Source organism: Montipora foliosa, chromosome 12 (genome assembly GCF_036669935.1).
Source record: "Montipora foliosa isolate CH-2021 chromosome 12, ASM3666993v2, whole genome shotgun sequence".
In the NCBI taxonomy this organism is placed as follows: domain Eukaryota; kingdom Metazoa; phylum Cnidaria; class Anthozoa; order Scleractinia; family Acroporidae; genus Montipora; species Montipora foliosa.
Window position 1 is genome coordinate 39,706,027 of NC_090880.1, and position 27,500 is coordinate 39,733,526.

Consider the following 27,500-nt stretch of genomic DNA (forward strand, 5'->3'; position numbering starts at 1 on the left):
TCCTGTGAGTTGCAATTCATGTGCAAATAAGTGGCCGGGTATTCAGCAGTTTGGCAGCAGAATTTCACTGATGTTTGTATAATAATAATAACAATATGCATAACAAAATGACTCGAGTCTGATTGGCTAAGAGCATTGCTGTTTTTTGAAATTAAACGCGAGCCCTGGATGGAGCAATTTATGGCGCAATTTTTGCGTGACTCGACATGATACTCGTGCGTTGCTTCTGCTTAATCGAAGTTTTTCATGTATATTATTATAATAAGTAATCACATGATATTTTCCGCGTAATTTATAAGAAATAAGCACTCGCCCGAAATTTCACTCGAAATCATGTGATTTACCTGTACAAAGTGAGGTACAAGTTTCCGGGTCGGGTTCGACGAGGGTATCGGGTTCGACGAGTTTCGGGACAAGAACCTTGAAGGCATGCTCAATTGCTTGTTATGGCTCAGTACGCGTGGCAATATGGCGGATGGTCGGTGTGATACTGAAATTGCCGAAAATCCTCACAATTTAACAATTATAGAGGATCAGAACTACGGTGTAGATGTCAGTGGAGCTACAAAAAAGGAAAGTGAAGAGGTACCTTTCCCCGGGGGGGGGGGGTACTCGATGTATCCCTGGTTGGGGAGGTGCGGCGCGGCCCCTCATACCCTGACCCTGTTTAAGACAAACATCGCTGATTTTCCTACCCATTTTAAGACAGAATTCCGATTTTTGATACCCTGTTTAAGACATTTAACCCAGTTTAAGACAAAAATTGATAAATGGATACCCTGATTAAGACAAAAAATGATAAATTCGATACCCTGTTCAAGACAAAAATCCCGAAAAACATACCCTGGCTGGCCGCACGTCCCCATTAAGCCCTTATAAGGAAGTACCCCCCCGCCGTACCTTACAAATATGGATACCCCCTGCCGGAATATTACAAACTGTGCTTACAGTACTATCATAAAGGTAAAAGAGGAACGGTTCGAATTGTTTCGTATGTAGATCTGTAACTTTGAACAAATATATTAATTTCCTCCCCCTTTTTACATTGAATTGGACTCATAAGAAATCGTTAGGATCAAAGGGAAGGAGTTCTTCCCGAGAACCATAGTTTTTCTCTTTGTTTGCAATGGCCTGCTTTCGTGTATCCTCAACATTCAACACAAAGGCGTACGTATCTTGAGGTTAAAAAAAAAAAACTAGGTTAACATGTTCGTGAGTGATAATTACATGAACTGTAATACTTTATTTAACAAGGATGGCATATTGTACTGTTAACCCACTTGTTTTTATGATGGTACCCCTACACACTAAGGCATAAGAACGGTTTAAGGTGATTCCATAGAAATAGAACTTGTCATAGCTTTCCAATAAAACTTTGCACACTGTTGTAACATGTCAAGGCGATGATAAAAATGTGATTAAAAAGGGGGGTCACTGTTCTCGTTTCCATTGTACGCTGCTGATGAATACGGCTATTTAAGCCACTTTGACAGTTTCTGTGCATACTCAATGTTGGACAAATTTAGCTCCATTTTGCCAATGTAATCCCTCATATAATGCAGACCCTGGTGTCATTCTGGGATTAATTCACATACAGTACCATCCAAATGTAAGTTGACAGTCTCGACTCGAAACTCTATCCGCGATCCTCGATGTTTTCGACAATCGAGGATCGAGTTTCGAGGCTCGAGTTTCGAGGCTCGAGTTTCGAGATTCGAGGATCGAGTTTCGAGACCCTTGAATTTTTTTTCGATGATCTCGATCAGAAATCTCGAGGTGAGGTGAGAGTTCTCGAGAGCGAAGCAATAGCGTTAGAAAAAAGCTCTTGACAAGCGGCCGCCTTTAATATTTGCAAACATTCAGTATCGAAATACATGTATTTTTCACGATCGCTTCCACTGTATGCGCGATTTTTTTATCATCGCTCATGTTTTCTCGACTTTAGTTTTTAAAACTGCCGAATTACCAGGACACTATTGATAAACAGCCCTAATCTGGACGCCGAAATTTCTTGGAAACACATTCATAACGAGTCAAGCCTCCATGCACGTTGTGTGCCTGAAAAATGTATTTGAATGTCTTTGTGAGTACTTAACCCTCTAAAATAGAATTAACTAGAGGGCGAGTACTAAAACCAGGAAACAGGAACACACCGAAAGACACCAGAACACCCTGTAAGCAACCCAACGTACGTGTTTGTTTCAATGATTTTATAGCAAAAAAGAGTCTGCTCACAGACTAATGTTAGATAGTCACAAAAGAAAATTTCATAGCAACAAAAATTGGCATTGACTGAAAAAGTGATTAGAACTCCTATTTGATTAATATATACTGAAGCAAACAAAATTCATCCACGTTTATCATGTTAGCCATATTTAAAAATAAGAACTATCAAAATATTACGGGAAATGGGACAGTGGGGCAATGTTAAGTCTAAACCTGGCCCGTCCCAGGTAAAACAGGACGGTTGGAATGTTTGCCTTAGGGGTTATGTTCCAATATCTGAGTATACTGGGAGGCGTGGTGGCCTCATGGTCAGTGTGCTCCACTCCGGATCGAGTGGTCCGGGTTCAGGACCTGGTCGGGTACATTGTGTTGTGTTCTTGGGCAAGACACTTTACTCTCACGGTGTCCCTCTCCACCCAGGTGTATAAATGGGTATCGGCGAAAATGCTGGGGGTAACCCTGCGATGGACTAGCATCCCATCCAGGGGGGAGTAGAAATACTCCTAGTCGCTTCATGCTACAGAAACCGGAGATAAGTGCCGGCCGGGTGGGCCTTCTAGGCTCGTAGCGGACTTTACCTTACCTTACCTCCAAAAACAGCCATGTACAAGATTTTACTTTGTCTTAGACCAGACGATACTACTTGTTGATGGGGAACCTCGTGAAGGGGAGGGGATCAATGATCTGATACAGTCTCTTGTTCATTATGGTAACTGCGTTATATTCACAGAAAAACAGGTAATCAAGTAATCATATGACGACAAAGTTGATTTGACAGCTTATTGGAAGCAAGTTTCTAGTGGACCTTATGATCAAGAGACATTTCCAGATGTTGGTTATTTTGATGTTATTGTTAATGACCGGCGGTAAGGTCTCCTTGTAATCTTTTGTTCTTGTTAAAGGTCATTACTAAGTGGGAATCACTGCTACACAGCTGTCTTGTCAGTGAACATTTCATTTTAGGACAAAAAATCTTGGTGGAACTGTTCTGGGTTAGTCACGTCCCATTTCACCCATTCACCCCTAAACCGGCCTAAAGCAGCCATACTTAGTATTTTACTCTGTCTAACGCCAGAGTATTTTACTCGTCAATGGGGAACCCCCAGGAGTCAATAGGTTAATAAGTGTGAGGAAGAGGCTACTCTTCTGGTCATCAAACAAGCAATGAATGTCACAAAGTACTTGTACCCCCAAACAACTCTGCCCTGGCTAATTTGAACTTGAAGTGGTTCGTTATTGAGCACATACATGTAACACATAGAGAAATCTGAGGATTTAATTCTTGCACTTTTCTGTAAAGTAAACAGTACTGGTGGGAAATAACACAATAATGGGTGTACATCATCCATGTACATGTACATCACACACTTTCCAGGACTGCGTTGCTTCTTTGTTCAATGCTTTCCCGCCTGCGATTAAATCCTGTGACAACTTCAGGTCTTTTTCAAAGCAGACATTTGAACTCTTAAATAATCGCTGCCTTCTATCTTAGTGTTGGGTGGTTAGCTCGACCTTTTCCAGTTAACTTTATTACATTATATGTAGGATGAATTTAGTGTATATTATTTGTGTAAATATTAAGGTTACATACTAGATTTTAGTTGTAGCATAGTTTTATCAGATGAAGAGCCAATGTGTTTTGGATATAGGAGGAGGCAGTGTGGCCCAGTGGTTAGGGCGCTTGCCTTGTGATCCGGAGATCCCGGGTTCAAGACCCGCTCTGATCACGCGTTGAATTTGATCCTGGTAGTCCCTGGTTCAACTTGCCAGTCGCACTTGAAAATAGCCAACTGGTTTGCCTCCAGCCAGTTGGGATTCTTAACAGTTGTTGTTGTTGTTCTGTTCTGTCGTTTCGTTGTGTTTCATTGGCCCTGAAAAGCCCCTATGGGGAGCGGTCAATTAAGTATGTATTGTATTATATACTGATAATAAATCATTATTATTATTATTACTTTAGGAGAGCTTGGGAGAGTCTTGGAAACTTGCAGCCGCAAGAAGCCATGAAGAAGTTTTGTGACTTACTTGGGACTTGCTCACCTGAGCTAAGACCCTGGATGGAGGCTCAACAGAGGGAAAAAGAAGAGGAGAGATTGCGAAGAGAGGAAGAAGAAAGACTGCGAAGGGAAGCTGAAGAGGCAGCAGAGCGCGAGAGACAGAGACTCTTGGAAGAGGCAATGAAAAGACGAGCTGAGGAGGAAGAAAGGTAATGGAGCTGAGGGTGACTATAAATGACTGGTCTTATTCGGTCAGAAACTTATCTAGCCAATCCATCTTGGCCAACCACATGGTGTGCAAGAGTGACAAAATATGTGGAACTCTGTGGCCTACTCTCCTAGAATCATCTCACCCACCCAAACATTCAAACTGGGATTTCCCATGCAGTGATTCAGAAGCAGTGTTCGTAGTGTAGAGGGCTGTTTGAAATAACTGTCTGTCCTTGTGTTTGGGATTGAACAATTTGACAAAATTTTGAAGTTATCTTCTGTTTCTTTTCAGGAGAAGACAAGAAGAAATAATGAGACAGCAAGACCAGCTCTTACGACATAAAAAATAAAATTAATTGAAAAATTAAAGTGCTCTGATGAATCTTTCTACCAAAAGCAAATGCAGAACTTTAATGATTTTCTTGCCAAAGTCTTGATTTTATGTGAACAGAATTAACTATTGGAGGGTAATGTGGAGTGCTATTTAAAACGTGTGAGCGTTAGCCCTACTAATGGAATTGGACTCAGACAAGGACAGAGAAAAGCTCTGATTGGGGTGGGAATTGAACCCACAACCCTTCAAGTCAGATCACCACTGCTCTACTGACGGAGCTACAAAGTCAGACGGGAGCTGGTCAAGGGAATTTAAGATGTCAATTTCACGACAGTGAATATGTACAAGTAGAGGGGGGAGGGTTAGGTTTGTGCAAACGTTGACCATGTAGCACTTATATTTCAACAGAATTAACTATTGGAGGGTAATGTGAAGTGCTAATTTTGTATCCATGAAAACCATGTGAGCGTTAGCCCTACTAATGGAATTGGACTCAGACAAGGACAGAGAAAAGCTCTGACTGGGATGGGAATTGCAGACCTGCCTCCTTTTGTTATGCTCCAAAACTGCTCAAAACGCTTCAAAATGGCAGTTTTTTCGCAAAACGTTTCCCTTTGAGGCTGATTCGAACGTTTTCGACAAGTTTCCCATCTCAAGGCGATTTTGAAGAAATGACCGTAAGTTTTTGACGTAATAATATTCACCAATACATTTCAGCGCGTTGATTGGCTGAGAGCACTTCAATTAATCCCAAACAGAGTGCAGAAAAGTGAAATAGTGCAGAAAGTTGAAATAGTGCAATAAAAGTGAAATTGTTGAATTGATAGCCAACCAAATGCGAGCCATGGATGGCGCAATGCGTGATACGCGTTGAATCATGCAACTCTCTTATAAAGTGTACAATTTTCTCTTAACGTCACCCGGAAAATTCAGGTGGCTCCAACCGGATTCCAATCCATGACGATGCCGGTGCAATGCCCTCCCAACTGAGATACGAAGCAGGTCAATTTGTTGGGCTGATTTAAAATGAAACGAATGCACATTTGAAATGCAGGTTATGGATCACAAAACAAAGAAGTGATCCTCGCAAGTGGACGATTTAAGCAACTGCCACGCGTGCAAGTCGCGATTGGTTTAGGTTTCCCTTTTCATCGAGTTGGTTGATTAACTGGCACGCGATTTCTATTATAATCATAACCATTACAATTTTCTCAAATTTGATTGGCGCATTAACTGCTTTATTTTTCACTGATTTTTGTGTACGTTAAAACGAGTTCCTTTGTTTCATCTTTTTGTCCGTATTTTTGGCCTTGACCCCGCACAAAACACACCTTTTTTCGAGAAGACAACCAATGAAATCCTTCGATTACATTATGCGCAACTAATTTGCAAACCCGTGGGAAGCGAAAACATAAGATTGGCAGGGCAGGGTCACGGTCAATTTAACATCGATTGCAACAACATTGTTCTCGCTTTTGAAAGTTCTTAGGTTTCATAACCAGTCCCTCGATTAACTATGGTTGAAATCAGGCAGTGAAATCGGATAATAGACCAATTTCGATATATTAAAATTCAGTCCGAAACAAAAGGCATCATCTCGAGGCTCTGGGGAATAAATTTAAGGATTTGTATGAGTTTATTCCCCAGAGCCTCGAGACGATGCCTTTTGTTTTGGACTGAATTTTAATATATCGAAATTGGTCTATTGGCTGTAGTCAGATACCTGAAATCGGACAGTACATCAGCCAATCATATTAAGTGCACTCATCTTAATCAACCAATCACAGAATCTATCACGATAGCCATAGCAACAGCCAATTACCCTACCAAACTTCCAAAATGGACAAATTTGTAACATTAGACAGTTAAAAAGGAATGCGTTAATTTTGTTTTCTCGGAAATTGTGATGGTTATGATAAATTGGGAACAAGACTTCGTGTCGTGCATGAATTCGTTTTGCACTCGGTGTGCTATTCTTACGATTGGTTTCGGTTAATTCAAGTTTCTTCGAAATCTTTAGTGTTGGCGATAAGAAGTTACGAACTTTAAGTTCTACGACGGCGAGGTCTCTTTAAAATATGTTTGCACTATCGTTAGTCTTTCGCGATTGTTGCATCTTGTTCACCTCGTACAATGTGGGCGTACTATTCCAAAAATAAATTATTACTAGCAAGGGTAAAATAGAGAATGAAAGGTCTGCGTTGTCATCAAAATCTCAACTTTGATTATTTCAAGTCACTGTTATGCATAGTACCTAAGAAATGTCAGCTAAAATGCGTGACAAACGTGCAGCACTATTTTCTTTCCTCTTTTTAACACTGAAATTGTTTTGTGACGTCCTCGTTGCCGTAGCAATCGCCGTTTATCAAAATAGGAACTTTAAAGATCATATGATCGCGGGCGTCGACGAAAACGTGACCTCAAAATAAAACTTTGCTCTACCCATAAGTCTTTCGCGATTATTCCATTTCGTTCACGTCCTACGATTTGGGCGATGTAACGCAAAAATAAAATGGTACGAGCGCTTTCAGAGTGAGACTAGAGAATGAACGTTTTTGCAGTCAAAATCTCAAATTTGATTACGGAGCTTATGCAATGACGACGACGACGGCAACGAGAACGCCACAAAACAATAGGTTTAATAAGCAAAAACAAGAGCTCTGCACGCCCTGCACGTGCGTTTCATATTTTAATACATCTCTGCCGTTCTCGTCCTGAGAACGAGGCGAAATGACCAAATATGAGGTTGTGTGGATGACGTGATCACCTGACGATAAATTTTCAACTTTTCTTTCCAAACATCCCCACAGTTCGAACAGTTTTAATCCTGGAATAATTGTGCACACTTTCCATGCTGAACGACTTGGAGTAATTAGTACAATAACGGGAAACAAGATTTGTTGACAACTTTCTCGTAGGAATCGACGTCGTCTTGTGTAAGCTCCCTAATATTTCAAGTCATTGTTATGCACAGTTCCTTTGTGACCAATGTGGCCCGGGTTCGATTCCCAGACTCGGCGTCATATGTGGGTTGAGTTTGTTGGTTCTTTACTCTGCACCGAGAGGTTTTTCTCCGGGTAGTCTCCTCCAAAACTAATCTCCTTTTCAGCCGTCTTTCTGGGTATCGATATCACGCAACACTCCCCCGAAAAAAACGGCTGCTCACATTGGAACCACATTCTTTTCCCATTGTTTTGACGGTCTGTTAAAATGACTAAAAAGGTAAGCCAATTGAGTGCGAGGAAAATTAATCATGGCGATTTTCTGGCAGACCCATGCAGGTATTTGGATTGAAACCCCCAAAAAATCTTGACCACCCAAGAAAGAGTATTTATTTTCGGCGGCAATAGTACCCATAATTTTGCAAACTTATACAGTACCGAAAACTATTGTGTATTTTCCCGGTTTCTGGCCGCAGATCAAATCTGTGTTTTCACCTAGGCAAAACCTCGTCTAAAGTAACAGAAAGCCTTGCTTTACCTACAATACTCGTCACATTTTTTGGAACACTTATCCCCGTTTACGCCTTCCTCCAATGTTGATTTTCACAACTACTAGCAGTCGCCCGAAAAATTCTCACACAACATTGAAATGGGGGGGAGGGGGATATGGAATAGGCTACGATCTTGTAACATGATGTTTCTGGACCATTCGCCAAGTGTTCCAACTAAATATGTATTATAGCTTTTTTACAGACGCAGTCAGATTTTGACTATACATTTGTTTGCTTTGGTTTCAGCTCTGTTTTCATGCATAGTGGCAGGTGAGGCAACATGAAATTAATAAAATTGTGCGTATGGGAAGACTTGATTTTGACGTCAATAAAAATATTGAATAATGTGATTATATTTACATCCTTTCATTTTTTCAGTCCTCTACTTATTCTTGCGCTCATCCTCAACGCGGTCCCTTTTAAAAATACAAACAACAGACCAGCACTATTGTGTTGATTGAGCGCATTGATAAAACGAGAGGTACTTGTTACGAAAAATAGCATTGCGTGACTAGCGTTACTGTCTAGAAGCTTCGCGAGAGTTTGTAGTTTGTTTATTTTTAGATTCGTGCGTAAGCGTTTCTAAATCGGTGTGTTGTGTAATCTTTCTATCTGGCAAGTTCCTGTACAAGAAGCTTGTGCTGTAACCACGAGAAGTCAAGCTAAGAAAGCTGGAGAACATATTCCGTTGAAGGTACCAGATACTAAAGAAAGTCCTGTAGTTGATAGAGAAAAGCTCAAGCAAATGCAGCGTGATGACGAGAGCCTACAGAAATTTTGGGAGAAAGATGACATAGTTGCGAGAGGCCAGGCTGAGACTTCATTTGAAGTGAAAGGTGGAGTTCTGTACCGCGTCCACAAGCACCCTTATGTGAACAGAGGTAAACCCCTGAAGCAGGTTATGGTTCCTGTGCAGCTGAGAAGTCGAATAATGGAACTAGCGCACGGATCGATCATGGGAGGTCACATGGGAATAAAGAAAACGACTGATAAGATTCAAAGCGCGTTCTATTGGCCAGGCATTCAAGGGGACGTGACTCGTTATTGCAAGTCCTGCGATGTATGTCAGAAGACGGTTAACAAGGGTTCCGTACCGAAGGTTCCCCTAGAGAAGATGCCATTAATTGACAAGCCGTTTAAGAGAGTAGCAATCGACCTGGTTGGACCTATTGTTCCCCCGAGTGAGGACCGTCATAGATATATATTGACATTGGTCGACTTTTCAACTCGTTATCCTTAAGCTGTCCCGCTGAAGAACATTGATACTGAGACTGTGGCAGAAGCGTTGGTGGATATCTTTAGTCGTTTGGGAGTGCCAGAAGAGATCTTGAGTGACCTTGATACGCAGTTCGTCTCTGAGTGTATGAAGGAAGTGACGCGGCTTTTGAGAACAGCTCACCACGACTCCTTATCATCCCATGTGTAATGGCCTGACGGAAAAGTTTAATGGAACAATGAAGAGCATGTTAAAGAGATTGTGCAGTGAACAGCCAAGACAGTGGCATCGCTATATTAACCCGTTGCTGTTTGCATATCGTGAAGTTCCTCAGGAGTCTACTGGTTTTTCGCCGTTTGAGTTGCTGTATGGAAGAGCTGTCAGAGGACCGATGTTTATTCTCAAAGAGCTTTGGACGAAAGAGCTGGAGGAGCCTGAAGTAAAGAACAGCTATCAGTATTTGTTTGAGCTACGCGAGAAGCTTGAAGATACCCTCAAACTGGCGCACACCGAGCTTCAGAAAGCCCAGAACAAAGGCAAGCATTATTACGACCGGAAGACTAAAGTCAGGAAGTTTGTACCTGGAGATAAAGTGTTAGTGCTGCTACCGACCGACCACAACAAGCTCCTAATGCAGTGGAAAGGTCCATTTGAGGTTAGTGCTGTAGTAGGTCTCAATGATTACAGAGTGAGAGTCAAAGGAAAAGAGAGAGTTTACCATGCTAATCTACTGAAGAAGTATTTTGAGCGAGAGGATCCTGTTTCCGTTGGAGCAGTTGCTGTTGAAACGAACGTTAACATTTGTAAGAACAAACATGTTGAGAGTGAAGTAGAAGAAGTTGACTCTGCGGATAGTATTGATTTTCTGGAGATTGGTGGTTATGTCGCGAAAGAGTCAGTCAATGATGTGGCCATAGGAGATAACCTTTCTCATGAGCAAAGAGCAGAGTTCATGGATCTTGCAAATGGGTTTCAAAGCTTGTTCACAGAAGCCCCAGGCACAACAAGTTTGGCCCAGCATCATATCAAGCTTACATCCGACCAACCAGTTATATCAAGACCATACCCAGTACCGTATAGCTTAAGAGAATCGCTGAAGAAGGATATTACAGACATGATGAAGATGGGAGTCATAAGAGAATCAAGTTCGCCCTATGCTTCGTCTGTTGTAGTTGTTAAGAAAAAAGACAACTCAAATCGTGTGTGGGTGGACTATCGTAAACTGAACAAGTTAACCGTGTTTGATCCTGAGCCTATGCCAACTGCTGAGCATTTGTTCGAGAAGTTGAATGGTGACAAGTATTTTACCAGAATTGATCTGAGCAAGGGCTACTGGCAAATTTCTATTCCTGAGGAGGATATACCGAAGACCGCTTTTGTGACGCCTGACGGATCGTATGAATTTCTGAAGATGCAGTTTGGTATGATCAACTCCGCAGCGACCTTAAAGAGAGCCATGAAGAAGCTATTGCGTGGACTGGACAACGTTGAATTTTATTGGGATGACATTTTGGTTCACACCCGTACGTGGGAAGGGCACATCAAGGCGCTTCGAGAGTTGTTTAGAAGATTATCAGCTGCTGGAATGACCATAAGACCGACTAGATGTCTTTGTGGAGTCAACACCGTTGATTTTCTTGGTCACCGTTTGGAGGAAGGGTTAATTGGTCTTCATGAAGACAACGTGACGAAGATTAGAGATGCTCCAAGACCAACTACTAAGAAGCAGATAAGATCGTTCATGGGTTTGGCTGGATATTATAGAGATTTTATCCCTAACTTCGCAGCATTAGCAGCCCCGTTGTCAGACCTCACGTGTAAAGGCCAACCTAACAAAGTTGAATGGGGCGAGGCACAGGAGAAAGCCTTTCAGAGTATCAAAGCCCTCCTACCAAAGGAACCAGTCCTTCGACTGCCAGATTCAAGGAAAACCTACTTTCTGCAGACTGATGCTTCCGACAGTGGTATTGGCGCTGTATTGATGCAGAAACATGATGGCAAGCTATTCCCCGTTTGCTACGCAAGTAAGAAATTGTCAAGTGCAGAGCGTACTTATTCAACCATCGAGAAAGAGTGTGTAGCCATTGTGTGGGGATTCAAAAGGTTTCATCTTTATCTGTATGGAGTTCCCTTTGTGCTACAAGCAGATCACGAGCCACTGAACAGTGCGAAGTTTGCTAATGGACGCCTAATGCGTTGGGCTGTTTCTTCAGAGTTACAACTTCAGAGTTGAGGCTATCAAGGGATCTGAGAATGTAGGAGCCGATTATCTAAGCAGAGTAGAGGAATAACTTAAGAGACACTGGACTGCCTCCTCAGTCGGTACTATCTAACTAATTTTTCGTTGTTAGTAGAAATTTAGGAAATTTCTTCTCAAGAGGGGGTTATGTTACGAAAAATAGCATTGCGTGACTAGCGTTACTGTCTAGAAGCTTCGTGAGAGTTTGTAGTTTGTTTATTTTTAGATTCGTGTGTAAGCGTTTCTAAATCGGTGTGTTGTGTAATCTTTCTATAATTAGATTGATTACTATTTTAGAAAGCTCTAGAAGTTTATTGTCAGAGTACATAAGAAGACGAGTCCAAGCGGAGTGTTTTTTTAACTAGATTTTCACAAGCGAAGAGAGTTGGTGTTAGCCGTGTTTAGTCAAGTGTGACAGAAGCAGTGTTTATTCAAGTTGGCGGAGTACGTGTTGTTTAGAGTATACTTCGTGGAAACTACGTTCATTTTGGAATAAATCTTCTTGTTGTTGTTCCGACAACCCTGCGTTCAGTTTAGTTTGCAAACTAACTTTCCTCAAAACATTCGAACTCGAAACAGTACTATTGGTCGAGTCGTCGATACAGTTCCAGAAAATGAAACGTGACCAGCCGTTCTTTTCGGGGGAGCGGCTGCCAAGGAGACTACTCTGAAACCAATGTAACATTTGATGTGCGTTGAAAATGTTCATATGCTCATGTGTAAGAACAAATTTTCTTTGACGAGTTTTGTCTTGACAAGTCTTATTTGCTGGTGTGAAGGAATTAACAAGTTTTCTTTGACAAGTTTTCAATGTAGCCAGCAAAACAATTACAAAGCGGACGACAAAAAAACTAACCACGGCAGCAGCACGATCATTTATGCTCTTTCAACCACCGATATCATTGTTATGTGGCGTTGTTGCTGTATCTGTAAAACTGTTTTATTCTCAAAAGCGTTTCGTCTAGCTAAAGTAGACTTCTTCAGGGAGTTTTACCATAATACATTAAACGCCTGTATATAAGCCATAACATTTTGCCATCAGATATGGCTTAAATACAGGCGTTTAATGTATTATTGTAAAACTCCCTGAAGAAGTTTACGTTAGTTAGGCGAAACACGTCGGAGAATAAACAAGTTTTAGAGATACAGTTCGCAGAGTGCTGCTCACTAGTTTAGTTTTTTAAATTTACCACAAAGCTAATGGCAGCAACAAAATCTTCAAAATATCTGTCTTGATAATAGTGTCTTTTCTTCCTCCATTCAAGCAAGAAATTCCACACATTAATGTCCCAATTGAAGCCCTCTTCCAAGACAAACAAGAGCTAACTACTTGCCAGAGGATGGTCAAGGAGGGGCAAATGTATCATGGATTAAACTATGTATACAAGAATTCTGGCAGTTATTTAGTGCAGTTTGAAACCGTCAACTTGATCCACCTGGCTTTGGAAAGATTCAATATTTTGTCAAACACAGGAATGTGGGTTATGCTGTTGTGAATGTCTAAAAAATTTATTGCCTAACTAGTGAATTCCACGGTAAATTTCACGCTACAAACCGATATCGCATGAATCACAAAGCGATGAGTACGATATCCTCGGTTTTTCGAGTGAGATTTACTTTGGAATTCACCAGTTTGGCAATGAATTTTTCTTGAACCACGTGAGTTTTAAAAGACAACAAGCACACTGTCAGCAAGCGAATGAAAAAGGAAAAAAGCCATTTTAGAGTCAACTGTCAATAGCCAGCGAATAGGAATCACACTCAAAGTAGAAAAAAAACTTTAATCAGTTCAAGGTCAAAGAAGAGTTGGTCAGCGGTTACCTTGTTTAGATGTCCAATATCAAAGATGTATCCTGTGAACTAGCAAGATACTGGTCACATTGGCATACATGGAGGGGTGGACGGACGTAGATACGTATGACGTCATGGCTATACACCCTTTTAATAAGGGTAATATATGTCGTTTTCCGCTAATGACGTCGAACTCGTGCTTTCAAATTTTATTCAGAAATGTACAAAGGCTTAAAACAACAAAGGAAATCGGAAAAGTTTTAAGCCTTTGTACATTTCTGAATAAAATTTGAAAGCACGAGTTCGACGTCATTAGCGGAAAACGGCATATATTAGACTTATTAAAAGGGTAAAAAAAAACCAAGATTTCTCGCATCGACGGGTTACCATATTTTTTTAACAATGGTGCTCCGCGCGCAAATATACTGCATAATACAATAAGCAATTCAATAGTTTAAACTATTTTACAACCTTTAATTCTTCTAATGTGATATTCAAGGTTTACAGCTTTGAAGTTGATTTCATTTGATATTAGGTTTCATTACCCACCAAAGTGGAGGCAACCTTGTGAATTCTAACATTTAGACTGGAAGCTTAATTGTAAAAGAGACTAACCAGTGAGTGGAGATGACTGACTGAAATTCCATACTTAACAATTATTTGCCGAAGGCGAAGTGATTATCGGTAAATATTCACCGATAATTACTGAGCCTGAGGCGAATAATTGTTTTAGAATAAATACACAGGTGATCATTTCAAAGAAGAGAAAAAAACATTTCAAAGCGAAATCATCTTCACTTACAGTGGCAAAACGACTACTGGCAGCCATTTTGTCTGTCGAGGTGATTCTCGGCTGATAATCTGAGATAGCAAGCCAATGAGAGCGCGCGATTTTGTATAATCACCTGTGTATTTATACTAAAGTCCGGTAATTACGTGTAGGATTATAATATAATAAACTTCCTTGCAGGTTGAACGAGTGTCTTGTTTCCTTTATCAATACCATTAAGTTGTACAACACAAGCTGTTATAGTGGTGAGAGCACACATCTTCGGCATGACTATTCCGGGGCTGGGATTTAGGGGGTGAGGGGTAGGGGGCACCATAGCTGAAACAACCAAAACGTTTACTAAAATGCTAACCTTAGGCCTAAATATTATCTTAAATCACGGAAAGAAATCTAGACGTTTGCCTAAGGAAAACGTTTGCAGTCGCGTATAAAAAGCGGCAGGGATGGTCGTTGTCTCGCTTATAGACATTTGCCTCCCAAAACGATTCATTTGATTATTTAGCTTTGGCCAATTAACGTTTGAGAAACACAGAAAATACACATTCCCCGAGACTGTCACTTGATTTTAAATGAACGTTGGTATACCAAATTAAAAATATTTACATGTCATCTACTTTCCTTTGTCTTTATCCTCACTGCCTCACTATCAGGTTGAATTTTAATATATGGAAAATGGCCTATTCCTAATTTCTATCAAGTGATTAACTAATCCTGGTACAGACCCTTACAAAACAAGGCACAAATGCAAGGACTTGGACAGTATTACTCATAAAATCGAAGAAAGGAAGAAAGGAAAATGACACCTCGACGCATCAGGGTCCAAGTGTTTTTCTCACGTTTCTGAAAAAAAAAAAAACAATAAAGAAAGAAACAAATAGTGGGTTAAATGGCAATGCGGAATTTCGTTCTGATTGGCAAGTAAATAATATCTCAATTAACTTAATTCATGAACCCATTTGTGCTTGGTTAACAGCAACAATTCCTATTCAGTGTCACTTCGATGTGTAAACTGTAAGACCTCAATAGCTAACTTCACTTCACTTCTTGTACGTAACTGGCATTCAGCGATCAGGTATTAGCCAAAGCAGTTCGAGTAAAAATAACTACACTGGCAACCGATTTTAAAACCATTTCTATTAGAAGAACGTATCAGTTCCTTTCGACAACTTGCTGATTAGAAACATTTACAAAGTACAGCAATTCAGTCATTAAAATTATATTCAAATAGCACTTACCATTCTTTTCGTGTTTGTGTTGCCCAAATTCAAAGGTGACATCATCGCCAATTAGCACAAATGGCGCCCAGTATTTCATGGCAGAAAAAGTCTCTCGAACAGATTTCATAGCATGTTGAAGAGCTCTACTTGCACTTTTTCCATCTGCTAGGTGTTCGTAGAAACTTTTCATGAACATCAAGGTCGCCTTGTCATCGATTGCCCAGAGTGACACCAGAACAGATCGGGCACCAGCACACAGGAAAGCCCTGGCTATTCCCACAATACCCTCAGATTTCACCTCTCCCTGGCCACTATGACAGCAACTCAGCACAACAAGTCTTGCCTGAAGATGAACTGCGTGAACATCGCTCAACGTTAACATGTAATCTTCCTCTTCCGGGATCTGTGATGTGCGTTCGGGATTTGGGGCCAAAGCAATTTCTCCAAATTGGTCATCTCCATGTGCAGCAATGTGGATTAAAGCAACTGACTTCATTCTTTTCAGCACCTCAGCTTTGGTTGCATTTTGACCTGTAAGAGGTGTAGTGTGCAGAAGTTTTCCAATCACCTCCACCTCTTCTTTCGCGCATGGCAACTGTTTACACATGGTACCCCAAGTGACTTCCTTCAAGCACGGATCGCCCACAAGCAGCGCTTCATTCTTACTTTGGAAGTCGTCAGGTGCACTAGCTATCACTTTTAAAGCGGTCAGCGAGGGAATTGCACGGATCCTGACAGAGTCACTCAATGCAGAAAAAGGAGCCAAGCAAAATGGTCCATCAGGAACAAAGACTAACTCATCTTCCTGGAGCAAGTCTGCGATAGGGCTGACTAAGACATCATACAAGGGCTGTAAACAGTTCACAGAGAAGCTCAAGGAGTGAACGGTTTCCTCAACAGCTTCCCTACTGCACGAGAAGTCGTTGCGTTGTCTGTCAAGGGAACGATCCTCGCATTGTACAACAGTTCGCACACCAATCTCTTTAAAAGTACTTTCCATCAGTGATTTGGCACTTCCATTTTCGATTTCCTTTTGTCTAAAATTTATCCCGATATCTTCTCTTAGCAACCAGAAGCTGATCGTGTTCCCATCAAGTGCTGTGAAAACAGTTTGTGAAGGTAAATCGTTCATTCCAAAACTTAACTTCATCGTAAGTGCCGCAGAAGGTTTCTCATCAACACTGTATTGCATCTTTAAAATGTCTCCCAAAGCCTGGGCTCGTCCTTGCTCAGCAGCATACAAAGCCTCATCTACCTCACCACTCTTCAAGAGTGCTGTCCACAGAGCGTTGTACGCAAACCGCTTTGTGTCACGAAAGCTTATTTTCCATGCATCTTCTGACTGAAGACGCCTTGTTTCATCATAATAATTTATGCTTTGATGATAGTAATTAAGAGCTTTGCTGAAGGAGTCTGAAATTTCATGAACACGACCGAGGTGATAACACGCTAATGCCTGCCCTATAGGGTCCCCAACTTCTTTCGCAATACGAAGATTTTGATTGTGGTACTCTATGGCTTGCTTAAAATTCCCCAGACTGTAGTAAGCGTTGCCGAGATTGCCATAGGCTCTTCCTTCTCCAGCTATGTCCCCAACTTCTCTTGCAATACTAAGATCTTGATTGTGGTACTTTATGGCTTGCTTAAAATTCCCCAGAGTGTAGTAAGCGTTGCCGAGATTGCAATAGGCTTTTCCTTCTCTAGCTATGTCCCCAACTTCTTTTGCAATACTAAGATGTTGATTGTCGTACTCTATGGCTTTCTTAAAATTCCCCAGACTGTAGTAAGCGTTGCCGAGATTGCCATAGGCTCTTCCTTCTCCAGCTATGTCCCCAACTTCTTTTGCAATACTAAGATCTTGATTGTGGTACGCTATGGCTTGCTTAAAATTCCCCAGACTGTAGTAAGCGTTGCCGAGATTGGAATAGGCTTTTCCTTCTCCAGCTATGTCCCCAACTTCTTTTGCAATACTAAGATCTTGATTGGCGTACTCTATGGCTTGCTTAAAATTCCCCAGACTTTCATAAGTGCTGCCGAGATTGCGATAGACTCTTCCTTCTCCAGCTATGTCCCCAACTTTTTTTGCAATACTAAGATTTTGATTGTGGTACTCTAAGGCTTGCTTAAATTTCCCCAGACTTTTATAAGCGTTGCCGAGATTACCATAGGCTTTTCCTTCTCCAGCTTTGTCCCCAACTTTTTTTGCAATACTAAGATGTTGATTGTCGTACTCTATGGCTTGCTTAAAATTCCCCAGACTGTAGTAAGCGCTGCCGAGATTGCCATAGGCTCTTCCTTCTCCAGCTATGTCCCCAACTTCTTTTGCAATACTAAGATCTTGATCGTGGTATTCTATGGCTTGCTTAAACTTCCCCAGACTGTAGTAATCGTTGCCGAGATTGGAATAGGCTTTTCCTTTTTCAGCTATGTCCCCAACTTCTTTTGCAATACTAAGACGTTGATTGTGGTACTCTATGGCTTGCTTAAAATTCCCCAGACTGTAGTAAGCGTTGCCAAGATTGCCATAGGCTCCTCCTTCTGCAGCTCTGTCCCCAACTTCTTTTGCAATACGAAGACCTTGATTGTGGTACTCTATGGCTTGCTTAAAATTCCCCAGACTGTAGTAAGCGTTGCCGAGATTGTCATAGGCTCTTCCTTCTGCAGCTATGTCCCCAAGTTCTTTTGCAATACTGAGACCTTGATTGTGGTACTCTATGGCTTGCTTAAAATTCCCCAGACTTTTATAAGCGTTGCCGAGATTGCAATAGGCTGCTCCTTCTCTGGCCCTGAAACCTGTTTCCTTAAACATGGCTAATGCTTCTGTGTAACTTCTAACGGCCTCATTAAAGTTGGCTACGCCATAATAGTATATACCGAGATTGAAACAAGCCAAACCCCTCCGTCGTCTGTTTCCCTCCTTTGTTGCAACACTAAGCTCTTGCATATGCTGCTCCAAAACGTCCATCTTTCTATCCACCATTCTAGATAATCAGAACTGCAAAGGTTTTCTCAGAAATCTTGGTTACACCTAGAAGAAAAGAGACTGACTTAGAGTGTTTTATAAAATAATAATTAAGGAACATTAAAAATAGAAATTATGTTATGCAATGAGGAAAAAACAGCCTGTAGGAAAACAATGGCATCCCATTTCATCTTTCTTATCTAAAGCTGAAGGCTCTAAGATATGCTTCTCTGGCGGGAAATTTGCTGTCAGTATGTAGCCGACACCAAAAAGACTTGATGTGACATTATTATGAGGGTAATATTCAATTTTCTGCGATATATATGTCAGACTCATATTTTTTACATTTATTTCGTTTGTTTAGGCCTATGTTCCATTCTGACACAATTTTCAAATCCTGAGATACGATTTCCAGCAGGACTACTTGAAATTCACTTATCTAAGAGGTCTAAATCTATCCAATATCGGCACACATTTGTGATCACGGCTAACAAGTCCACAAGTTTGCCATAAGTCACGCAAACTATAAACGCATGCCGTAGATGGTCAATCTAATTATACTTACGTCTGATAGGGGACTGAAATAGTTTTACATATAGGACATAAGTGATTTTCTGTAAGTTCCTCCACATTTGCCTCCCTTGCAGATTCTACCTCTGACAGTGTTACAGCTTTTGGTACTCCATTTCTTGCAATAAAAGAGATGTGGTCTTCAAACTCGATTTCATAATTGTGAGATTCCAAGTCTCCTACTGGGTGTCTCAAAGCATAATCTGCTGGGTTTGAGGCACCAGGGCGATATTCTACTGTGAATCAGTACTGCTGTAGCTCCATGAGCGAACATTCTATCCTGGCGGACGGTTTAGAGGTGGGGTTGTTAAACAAGGAAACCAGAGGTTGATGGTCTGTGATTACTTTAAATTCCCCTCCACAGATGAACAAGTGAAAGCGCTTTACAGCCCAGTAAACTGACAAAGCTTCACGATCAATCTGTGGATATCTAGCTTGAGTTGGTGTCAGTGGAGAACTGGCATAATGCAAAGGTGTCACTTCATTAGTCGAAACATCTTTCTGTGTCAGGACAGCACCTAAACCAATGGGACTACCATCGACAAAGATGGAAGTAGGTTTCTTTGGATCAAAGTATCCAAGGGTAATCTTGGTAGATAGTGCCCCTCTTAGGCGTTCGAATGATGACTGTTCTTCCTCAGTCCACTGCCACTTCACTCCATTACAGGTCAGCTGTCGAAGAGGCCTGGTGATTAGTGCAAAATTCTTGATGAACCTAGAGCATAATGCAGCTGAGCTAAGGAAGCTTCGTACTTCAGATACATTGGTTGGTGGCATAATATTTTGAAGAGCTTCAACCTTTTTAGGGTCAGGTGACACGCCCTTTTCAGAGAACACATGACCAAAGAAGAGCATAGTGGGAAGTCAAAACTGACACTTAGGTAAGTTTATTGTCAGACCACTCTCCTGGAGTTGACGGAACACTTGTCTCAGATGTCGGTCATGAGTGTCTTGGTCTGCGCCCCCAACATAGATGTCATCACTGATGTTCTTGACACAGGGTATGCCACGGATTGCATCACCCACCTTCTTTTGGAAGATTTCTGCTGGGCACGAGAGACCAAAATTGAGACGTTTGTATTGGAACAGTCCAACGTGTGTGGAAAACGTGCTCAGTGCTCTCGAGTCGGGATGCAATGGGATCTGGTGGTACCCTTGATTTAAGTCGATCTTACTAAACACTTTACAACCGTTCAAGTTCGACACTACGTCATCGATGGTGGGTATGTGTCACTACCTGACGATAGCTTTGTTTAATGAACGCATGTCCACACAAATTCTAATCTCGTTCGCTTTATTCGGCTTGGGAACAACAACAATTGGCAATACCCAAGGGGTGGGACCTTCTACGCGTTCAATGATGTCATCATTTGAGCTGTTTGAGTTTTGCCTCCACCTGTTTTCTTACATGGAAAGGGACTTGGCGATGTGGCTGGGCCATGAGTTTGACAGATTCATTTACATGTATGCGTGCTGGTTCACCTTTGTACTTGCCCATTCCACTGGTTACATTAGGAAATTCCTTGAGAAAATCTGGGGCATCAGGTGGCAGGCTAACAAAAGGTTCGACCGTTCTAACAGCTTTAATAAGATTTAATGCTTGTGAGGTTGTCCAGCTAAGTATGGAGCTTGATGAACCATTTGCGACATAGAATGTTTCCACAGATGAACAGCTACCACTGGTGACAGTAGCTCGGAACTTTCCACTCAGGGTTAGTGGCTTATCAGACATGTATGGATGCACTTTGGCACTTGTCTCAACCAGTTGTGGCTTTGATTTACGGCCATCAAAGTCTCTCTTGCTTAAGATATTCACGGTTGCTCCTGACTCTGCCATTATGCGGATTGGTGTGTTCTTGATGGTGACCTGAAAGATAGGCTTGCCAGCTTCATGTCCCTGTGCACCAATGTTAAAAGTATACTCGTCACTGTTGTCACTATCAACACCGGCCAGAGATGACATTTCTCTACTCGGAGACTCTTCAACATCTGCAGACCTGACATGGTATTTACCTCTTGACGTTTTCTTTGGGTGCGAAGATTTGGACCGATTATTGGGTTTGCCACGACAAACTTTGGAGAAATGGTTCATTTTGCCACAGTTCAAACACTTTTTACCTTGAGCAGGGCAAGTTCCTTGACGTGGGTAATTTCCACCACATAAACCACACCTATTGTTACGCAATCCAGACTTTGGTAGACCACGAGTATTCTCTATCTGCTGATCGTCGGTTCCTTTATTTCTACCACAGCCCAGTGCATTGGATTGCTGTTTCTCTATCTCACTGGTCTGTTTGTCGGCGGTTTCCATGGCGCAAGCTACTTTAAACAAGATCTCAAGATTGAGGCTCTGTTCGATTGCTTTACGTCTCAGGCGAAGCGATGAGGTTCCTTGAATTATCTGCCGCTTCATTTCCAGTTCGGGATCGGCGAATTGACACTTGCATGCTAACAGCTGGGGAGGTGTGTAAAACTCGATAATGTTTTCACCAGACTTTTGCGTTTCCTGACAAAAGACATAGACGTGATAATCCACACACTTTTGAGGCTCAAAATGATCAGCAACAGCCTTTACGGCAGTTTTGTATTCGTCACTTCCTTCCGGTGGTTCTTGAACGGTAAGGGTCTCAAACACATCACAGGTTTCTTCTCCCACGTAATGCAACATGGCTTTCTTTTGAGATGCTCGGGTAATGTTTATTGCTGTAAACATGTTGTCTAAACGCTTGACATACTTCTCAAAGCGAACGGGTACTGTATCTCTTGGTTGCAGATCAAACTCAGGAAAGGTCGGTAGGTTAACTGCCATTGCAGAGGCTGCTGAAGGCTGTGAAGGCAAAGTGGTTGATGAAGAATCTGCAGGCATTGAAAACAAGGCTGATCGGTAGGATTTTCCGGTTGATTTAACACTTTAAACGTAAAGATTTCCGTTTGCGATTACTTGCATCCCATCCTCGTCGCCATTTGTGATGTTTAGAATGGATTTCAAAACAGGGTGCAAATGATTAACAACGATTTAATAAACAGTTGCAAGAAGACGTGTCTCTGCTAATGTGGTGAAAAAACGTCTCACAGACCTCAGCTCAAAAATCAAGACCACAATTCAGCCCATGTTGTGCGATGCAGGATATGTTGGTTACACTCGTGGCAACCTCCATGAATGCGTTGATGGACACAAACAAAAATCGTCGTCAATTTGTAAACATTATTTTAGCAAACATAACTTGAATGTACCACCTTGTCTTTTAGAACAATTTCACGAGCTTACTAAATGTTCTAACAAATTTGATTGCCTAATTAATGAGATGCTTTTTAGAAGAAAATTTAAGCCATCCCTAAACATGCAAACGGACTCGATTCGCGCAAAGGTATTCACTTGAAGAACTTGTGATCCTTTGTTGTTACACTAACTTTTTAGAGACTATAGAAATCAAATCTTCTCATCACTTACTCACTTTGCCTTGAGAATGGTGTCATGATGATACCGAAACGTTGGCTTTCAACGTTAATATTAGTAATATTAGTTGTAATATTATAATAATTATGTAGGTGGGTAAGTAATTTGCTGTATTAATATCAATTTATTTTTTAATATTAAAATAAAATAAAATAAAATAAAATAAAAACAATGACCAAATACAACTTCTTCCATTTAAGGTGAATAAAGGAAACACACCACTAAAAAAAATGGCATTTTATCCAGCAACAACTACTACTTCATGAAATATTTCAAGATCCCCCGATAGTTTTGTGCAAAAGGGGCAGATCCTTAAAAGACTTACATAACCTTCCCAACTACTTTTTGTCTATGATTGTAGCTGGCCTGCTATTTTGGACTTGAAGAGTGTGGGGACTGGACCGAGTTCCCGTCCAATCCTTCTCCCGTTTCGCGGGAATTTTTTCTGTTTTTCATCAGGTGTGTTCGAAATTCTAGAAAGTGATCTGTTTCAGGATAATTTTCGATGGCACTTTATTCCTTTGAAGGGGTAAATGACCAGTGCAGTGTCACGTCATGGGCTGTGCAAGAAACAGGAATGCTTCCTTTGTTGTCTTGCGATAGTGACGTGACTGCATGATTAAAGCACAAGTAGAAGAGTTCAGGTGTGTCCGGGGAAGAAGAGGAAGAACTGGTGATGCCAAAGCTACAGGTGCTTCAAAAGATCAGTTAGGGATCATATACGCTCACAAATGATTTTTATCGCAGTTTACAAGACTCTTTTGCTTGAAGAAAGACGATATATAATTTACGATGTTGTCGTCTCAAATTATTTGTTCACATAGTTGATTGATTCCCATGTTAATTTTGTGGGTCCTTACGAAGAGCACTAACCATTCAACAAACTCATTGCAGCAATATCATTTTATATATAAAACAATAACAATAATAGAAATAACCTGATGGCTGTTTTTTGTCTGCTCGAGCTGTTTGTTTACATTCAGCTTGTCATGTTTGGCAATTCACAATTCGAGCGAGCTTGCATTGAAACTCCACCGGTCTCCTTTATTTGCCTGTTTTGTCGAAGATAAGTCAACTTAGAATAGGCTTAGCTACATAATTCCGCAGGAATGTTTTGGGAATTTTAGACACGAAAAGGAATTCTTGAAAATCTCAAGAATATTAGAAAAAAATTGACAAATACTAGCACTTGCAGTACATATAGGAGAATACTGAACAGCAACATTTCACAAGCAAAGGTTGAAAAAACGTTTCTGTTTTTCTGTATTCCTACCAACCAAGAGAGGGCTCAGTCCACCCACATGCTACAACAGTGTCTAGAGTACTGTTCACTGAGCACAACTAATCAGCGGTTATTCACCTAGAGGCCCTATCAAAAAAGAATAAAACTTTTATGAGTTATTTTAGGGAATTTTAGAGAGCTTTAGCAGGTAACACTCTTACTTAAGTATATTTTTTCATTATTCCTTTAATTGCATAGTTAACATTATTTTAAACAATTTTTTCTACAAATATACACAAACCTTCCGTGCTCTTCCAGGACGATTCAGAGTCAGTTCCCATTCAAGTACGACATGTGTGTTCATTGCCTATGCATTATTCCAAACAAATCCAATAATACCAACTAATTCGGTCGATTTTGCAACGTTTTAGTGACATTTTCACGCTGAAAATGTCAATTTTGTCGGAAAACTTAGATGCAGCATGTTTGCAAAGATCTTTGACGAAAAGGGTAAATAACAGAAACCGGTAACTGAATTGTGCATTGCATGATAAGCGTGTGCACGTGACAAGCTTAATGTAAACAAGCAGCTCGAGCAGACAAAAAACAGCCGTCCGACTTATTCTTAATCGTACTTGTTTTTTTTTTTTTTTTGGACAAATCTGATGAATGTTTAGCGCTCTTCCAAAGGACCCAGGATATTAACATGCGAATCAACCAATCATAAAAAAACAATTTGAGACGACAATATCGTAAATTACATATCGTCTTCTCTAAATCTCTCTTCAGTCAGAAGAGTCCACTAGATCACGATAAATTTCATTGTGAGCGTACATGATCCCTAACTGATCTTTTGAAGCACCTGTAGCTTTGGCATCACCAGTTCTTCCTCTTCTTCCCCGGACACACCTGAACTCTTCTACTTGTGCTTTAATCATGCAGTCACGTCACTATCGCAAGACAACAAAGGAAGCATTCCTGTTTCTTGCACAGCCCATGACGTGACACTGCACTGGTCATTTACCCCTTCAAAGGAATAAAGTGCCATAGAAAATTATCCTGAAACAGATCACTTTCTAGAATTTCGAACACACCTGATGAAAAACAGAAAAAATTCCCGCAAAACGGGAGAAAGATTGGACAGGAACTCGGTCGAGTCCCCACACTCTTCAAGTCCAAAATGGCGGGCCAGCTAGCTTGAGGTAGTAACAAGTGCATCATCTCAATGCAAGGCTTTGTTTGGATTATTCTCTTTATAAAAGCAAAACAAGCTTTTTGTTATCCAGCTGTCCTAACCGTGGATGGATGGTTTCATTTTTTCAGCTCTAAAAGGACTCGGAAAATCACAGTTCCCCTTGATACTGCTCACTTAAGCTCGTATATGTCTGTGTAATCTACGTATGTATGGTCATGATGCTCCTTTGCTGATGGGTACTTAAAACAACTATTCAGGCTATTACAAGGTCAGACGAAGATTACATGTTAACGAACCTTCTGATAAGCTAAATTTATCTGGTATAAATATCAAAAATGGGCCTGACACAATATGGAGACTTTCCATGCTTGGAGTAATGCTTGAAAATATGACGTGAAACGCACCATAAATCAAAGAAAAATTTAAGCATCTTGTAAAAAGATTGTTATATGTACATCTGAACATCATCATTTGTGTTCTATGGTGGTTACCAGGTTTTCAAAGAATAAAATCACCTTTGATTTGCTAAATTATGTGTTTGTTGCGCTAATCAGAGGCCCGTTTTAGATCAATTTTAAGCTAAGAATTGGTGTCAACGAAACTGATTTGGCTTTGATAATTCATTTTCACTTACCAGATACAGAATAAGGGCTTCTTGTCAACAATTTGGTTTGTTTATGGCCTGAATTAGGCTCAAAATCCCCTTTTGCATCGCCTTAGAGGGGCATGAAGTGTTTGTTCCAAAAATTCAATAAACCATAACAAGCCAAATTTTTCTCAACTGATTTTGATAACTGGGTGACTAAAGTAAACAGTGGTATAGGTTTGGAAGTTATGCAAGAAGGCAAGTGAATATAGTGAAATTTTGAAAAATGGCTATTTTGGGTTGTAATTTTAACATCAATTTTGGCCAAATTCTAGCCCCAGGCTCCTCTCTGTGCAATACCTTGAGGACAACGTTACATGCATGAACTGAAAGCTCTGTTATAGTAGAGTTCATGGTCAAATTCATTTGGCAGCACAATTTACCAGTGAGGTCTTATCACACTTTCAAAATGTGCCCTGGAAGGCTGGATTTTTGGTGCTCGACGGGCAAAAAATGAGACCCCTACTGTAACTCTAAAACTAAAACTCAGAGAAGTGAGCCAAGTGGCTTTTGAAATATCTCATTGTACCCAACTTCTGTGCCAAGTTTCAGGCAAATCGATTGCCCACAACTTTTGGCCCCTGGAACACTTTCTCAGACAATGACACTTAAATACAATGTTCTGTGGAAACAATAGAAACGTTCACCCTTTCTACGTTAAATAATCTGATTGGAATCCACCAGTTCAAAAATCAGTCGCCCTCGAAAGCTACGTAGCTTGAGGAGGTTAAATGACAACTAATGGAAGTACAAATAACGCTGAAACAAAACTTGTCACGCGACGAACAAAAGGCACTAAATGCATTGAAACAAAACAATGATATTAACCTGAAAAAAGCCGACAAGGGCAGTACCACTGTCGTAATGAACAAAACTGACAAAATATGACCGTCCAGATGAAAAGGATGAAACGAGTTTCAAATAGTTTCAAACATGTTTCAAATGCGTTTGAAACAACAGCATTTCATCGCGTTTCAAAAACAAGTGTCTCATTTCATTCCGTTTGAAACAGAAGAATTAACATGTGCAAAATTATCAGGGGCACCCAACGACCAATTTGTTGTAAAATGTATTATTATACCCCAGTTAATGAAAATAAATGTTATTAAGGCATTTTCAGGTGTTTTTCAGTGTTGCTGGGAAAACATTATCTGTTCCTTTTTCCCAGCAAGACACACAAGAAATTTCCCAGCCAGCTACATAAAATTGGTTGGTTTCCCAGCCAGCGGATCAAATTTATTTCCCAGCCAGGAATTCCGCGCGCTTTCAAATCCCTCGATCCAAAACGACCGAACAAAAGCGACAAAACCGGGACAAAACAGGTTTTCTCCGCAAGCGCAATCGCTCTGACCAGCCGTCGTATGTTTGTGACTATTCTCTGGGAGAGGGAAAGGGTTCTTTTTTTTTTTTTTTTAGTCGTCCTCAGTCTTCAGAGTTTCTACAGCCAGCTCGGGTTGAAATGCTAAAAAAATTTAGTAATTCCCTGGCAAAACCTCTATCAATAACAAAATTTCCCAGCCAGCTCATCGAAACACCTGTATTTTTGCCAGCCAGCAAGATTCCTCTGGGGAACAGATAATGTGGGGAACAGATTCGTTGGGTGCCCCTGAATTATATTATCAGTCGGTTCTTCTGCATGAATTGCCTTAGCAGTCTTTGTAAGTTTTGTCAAATATGAATGAATTTCACTTTTTTTTCGAAACGTTTTTGAATCTTAATAATTTCAAGATATATACGAGTGTCTGTTTCTTTGCTAGGATGCCAGAGGTTTTTTCTCCCCTAGAGCGACGGAATGGCGAGTCGCGTAGCGGCGAGAAAAACCGGTTTGCCGTTGATCTTTCGTCGCCCAAAGACATTACTTTTAGTGAAACGTCACGTTTCTGCCCAGAAGGCTTCAACGACGCTGAGAAGATCTTGCTAACTTTAAGAGCTAGGCTT

The 27,500-nt window shown here is 40.8% G+C and overlaps 2 protein-coding genes and 1 pseudogene across 4 annotated transcripts in view; 1 reads left to right on the forward strand and 2 right to left on the reverse strand.

The window, feature by feature from the left end:
- Window positions 1-468: 468 nt before the first annotated feature.
- Window positions 469-4,780, forward strand: LOC137981174 (Golgi resident protein GCP60-like; annotated as a pseudogene).
- Window positions 4,781-13,956: 9,176 nt separating this feature from the next.
- The window catches only part of LOC137978833 (tetratricopeptide repeat protein 28-like), a 30,444-nt gene continuing 16,900 nt past the window's right edge, over window positions 13,957-27,500 (reverse strand). For all 3 annotated transcript variants that reach the window (XM_068825928.1, XM_068825930.1, XM_068825929.1), the window contains 2 exons: window positions 15,529-18,538; window positions 13,957-15,133 (listed from right to left, as the gene is read on the reverse strand). In XM_068825928.1, coding sequence (XP_068682029.1) covers window positions 15,126-15,133; window positions 15,529-18,490 — 2,970 coding nt within the window. In that variant the 5' untranslated portion in view covers window positions 18,491-18,538 and the 3' untranslated portion in view covers window positions 13,957-15,125. The remainder of the gene's footprint in view (window positions 15,134-15,528; window positions 18,539-27,500) is intronic.
- Window positions 20,409-21,353, reverse strand: LOC137981175 (uncharacterized). Its single transcript, XM_068828511.1, has one exon. The coding sequence runs from the start codon at window positions 21,351-21,353 to the stop codon at window positions 20,409-20,411; it is 945 nt and encodes a 314-aa protein (XP_068684612.1).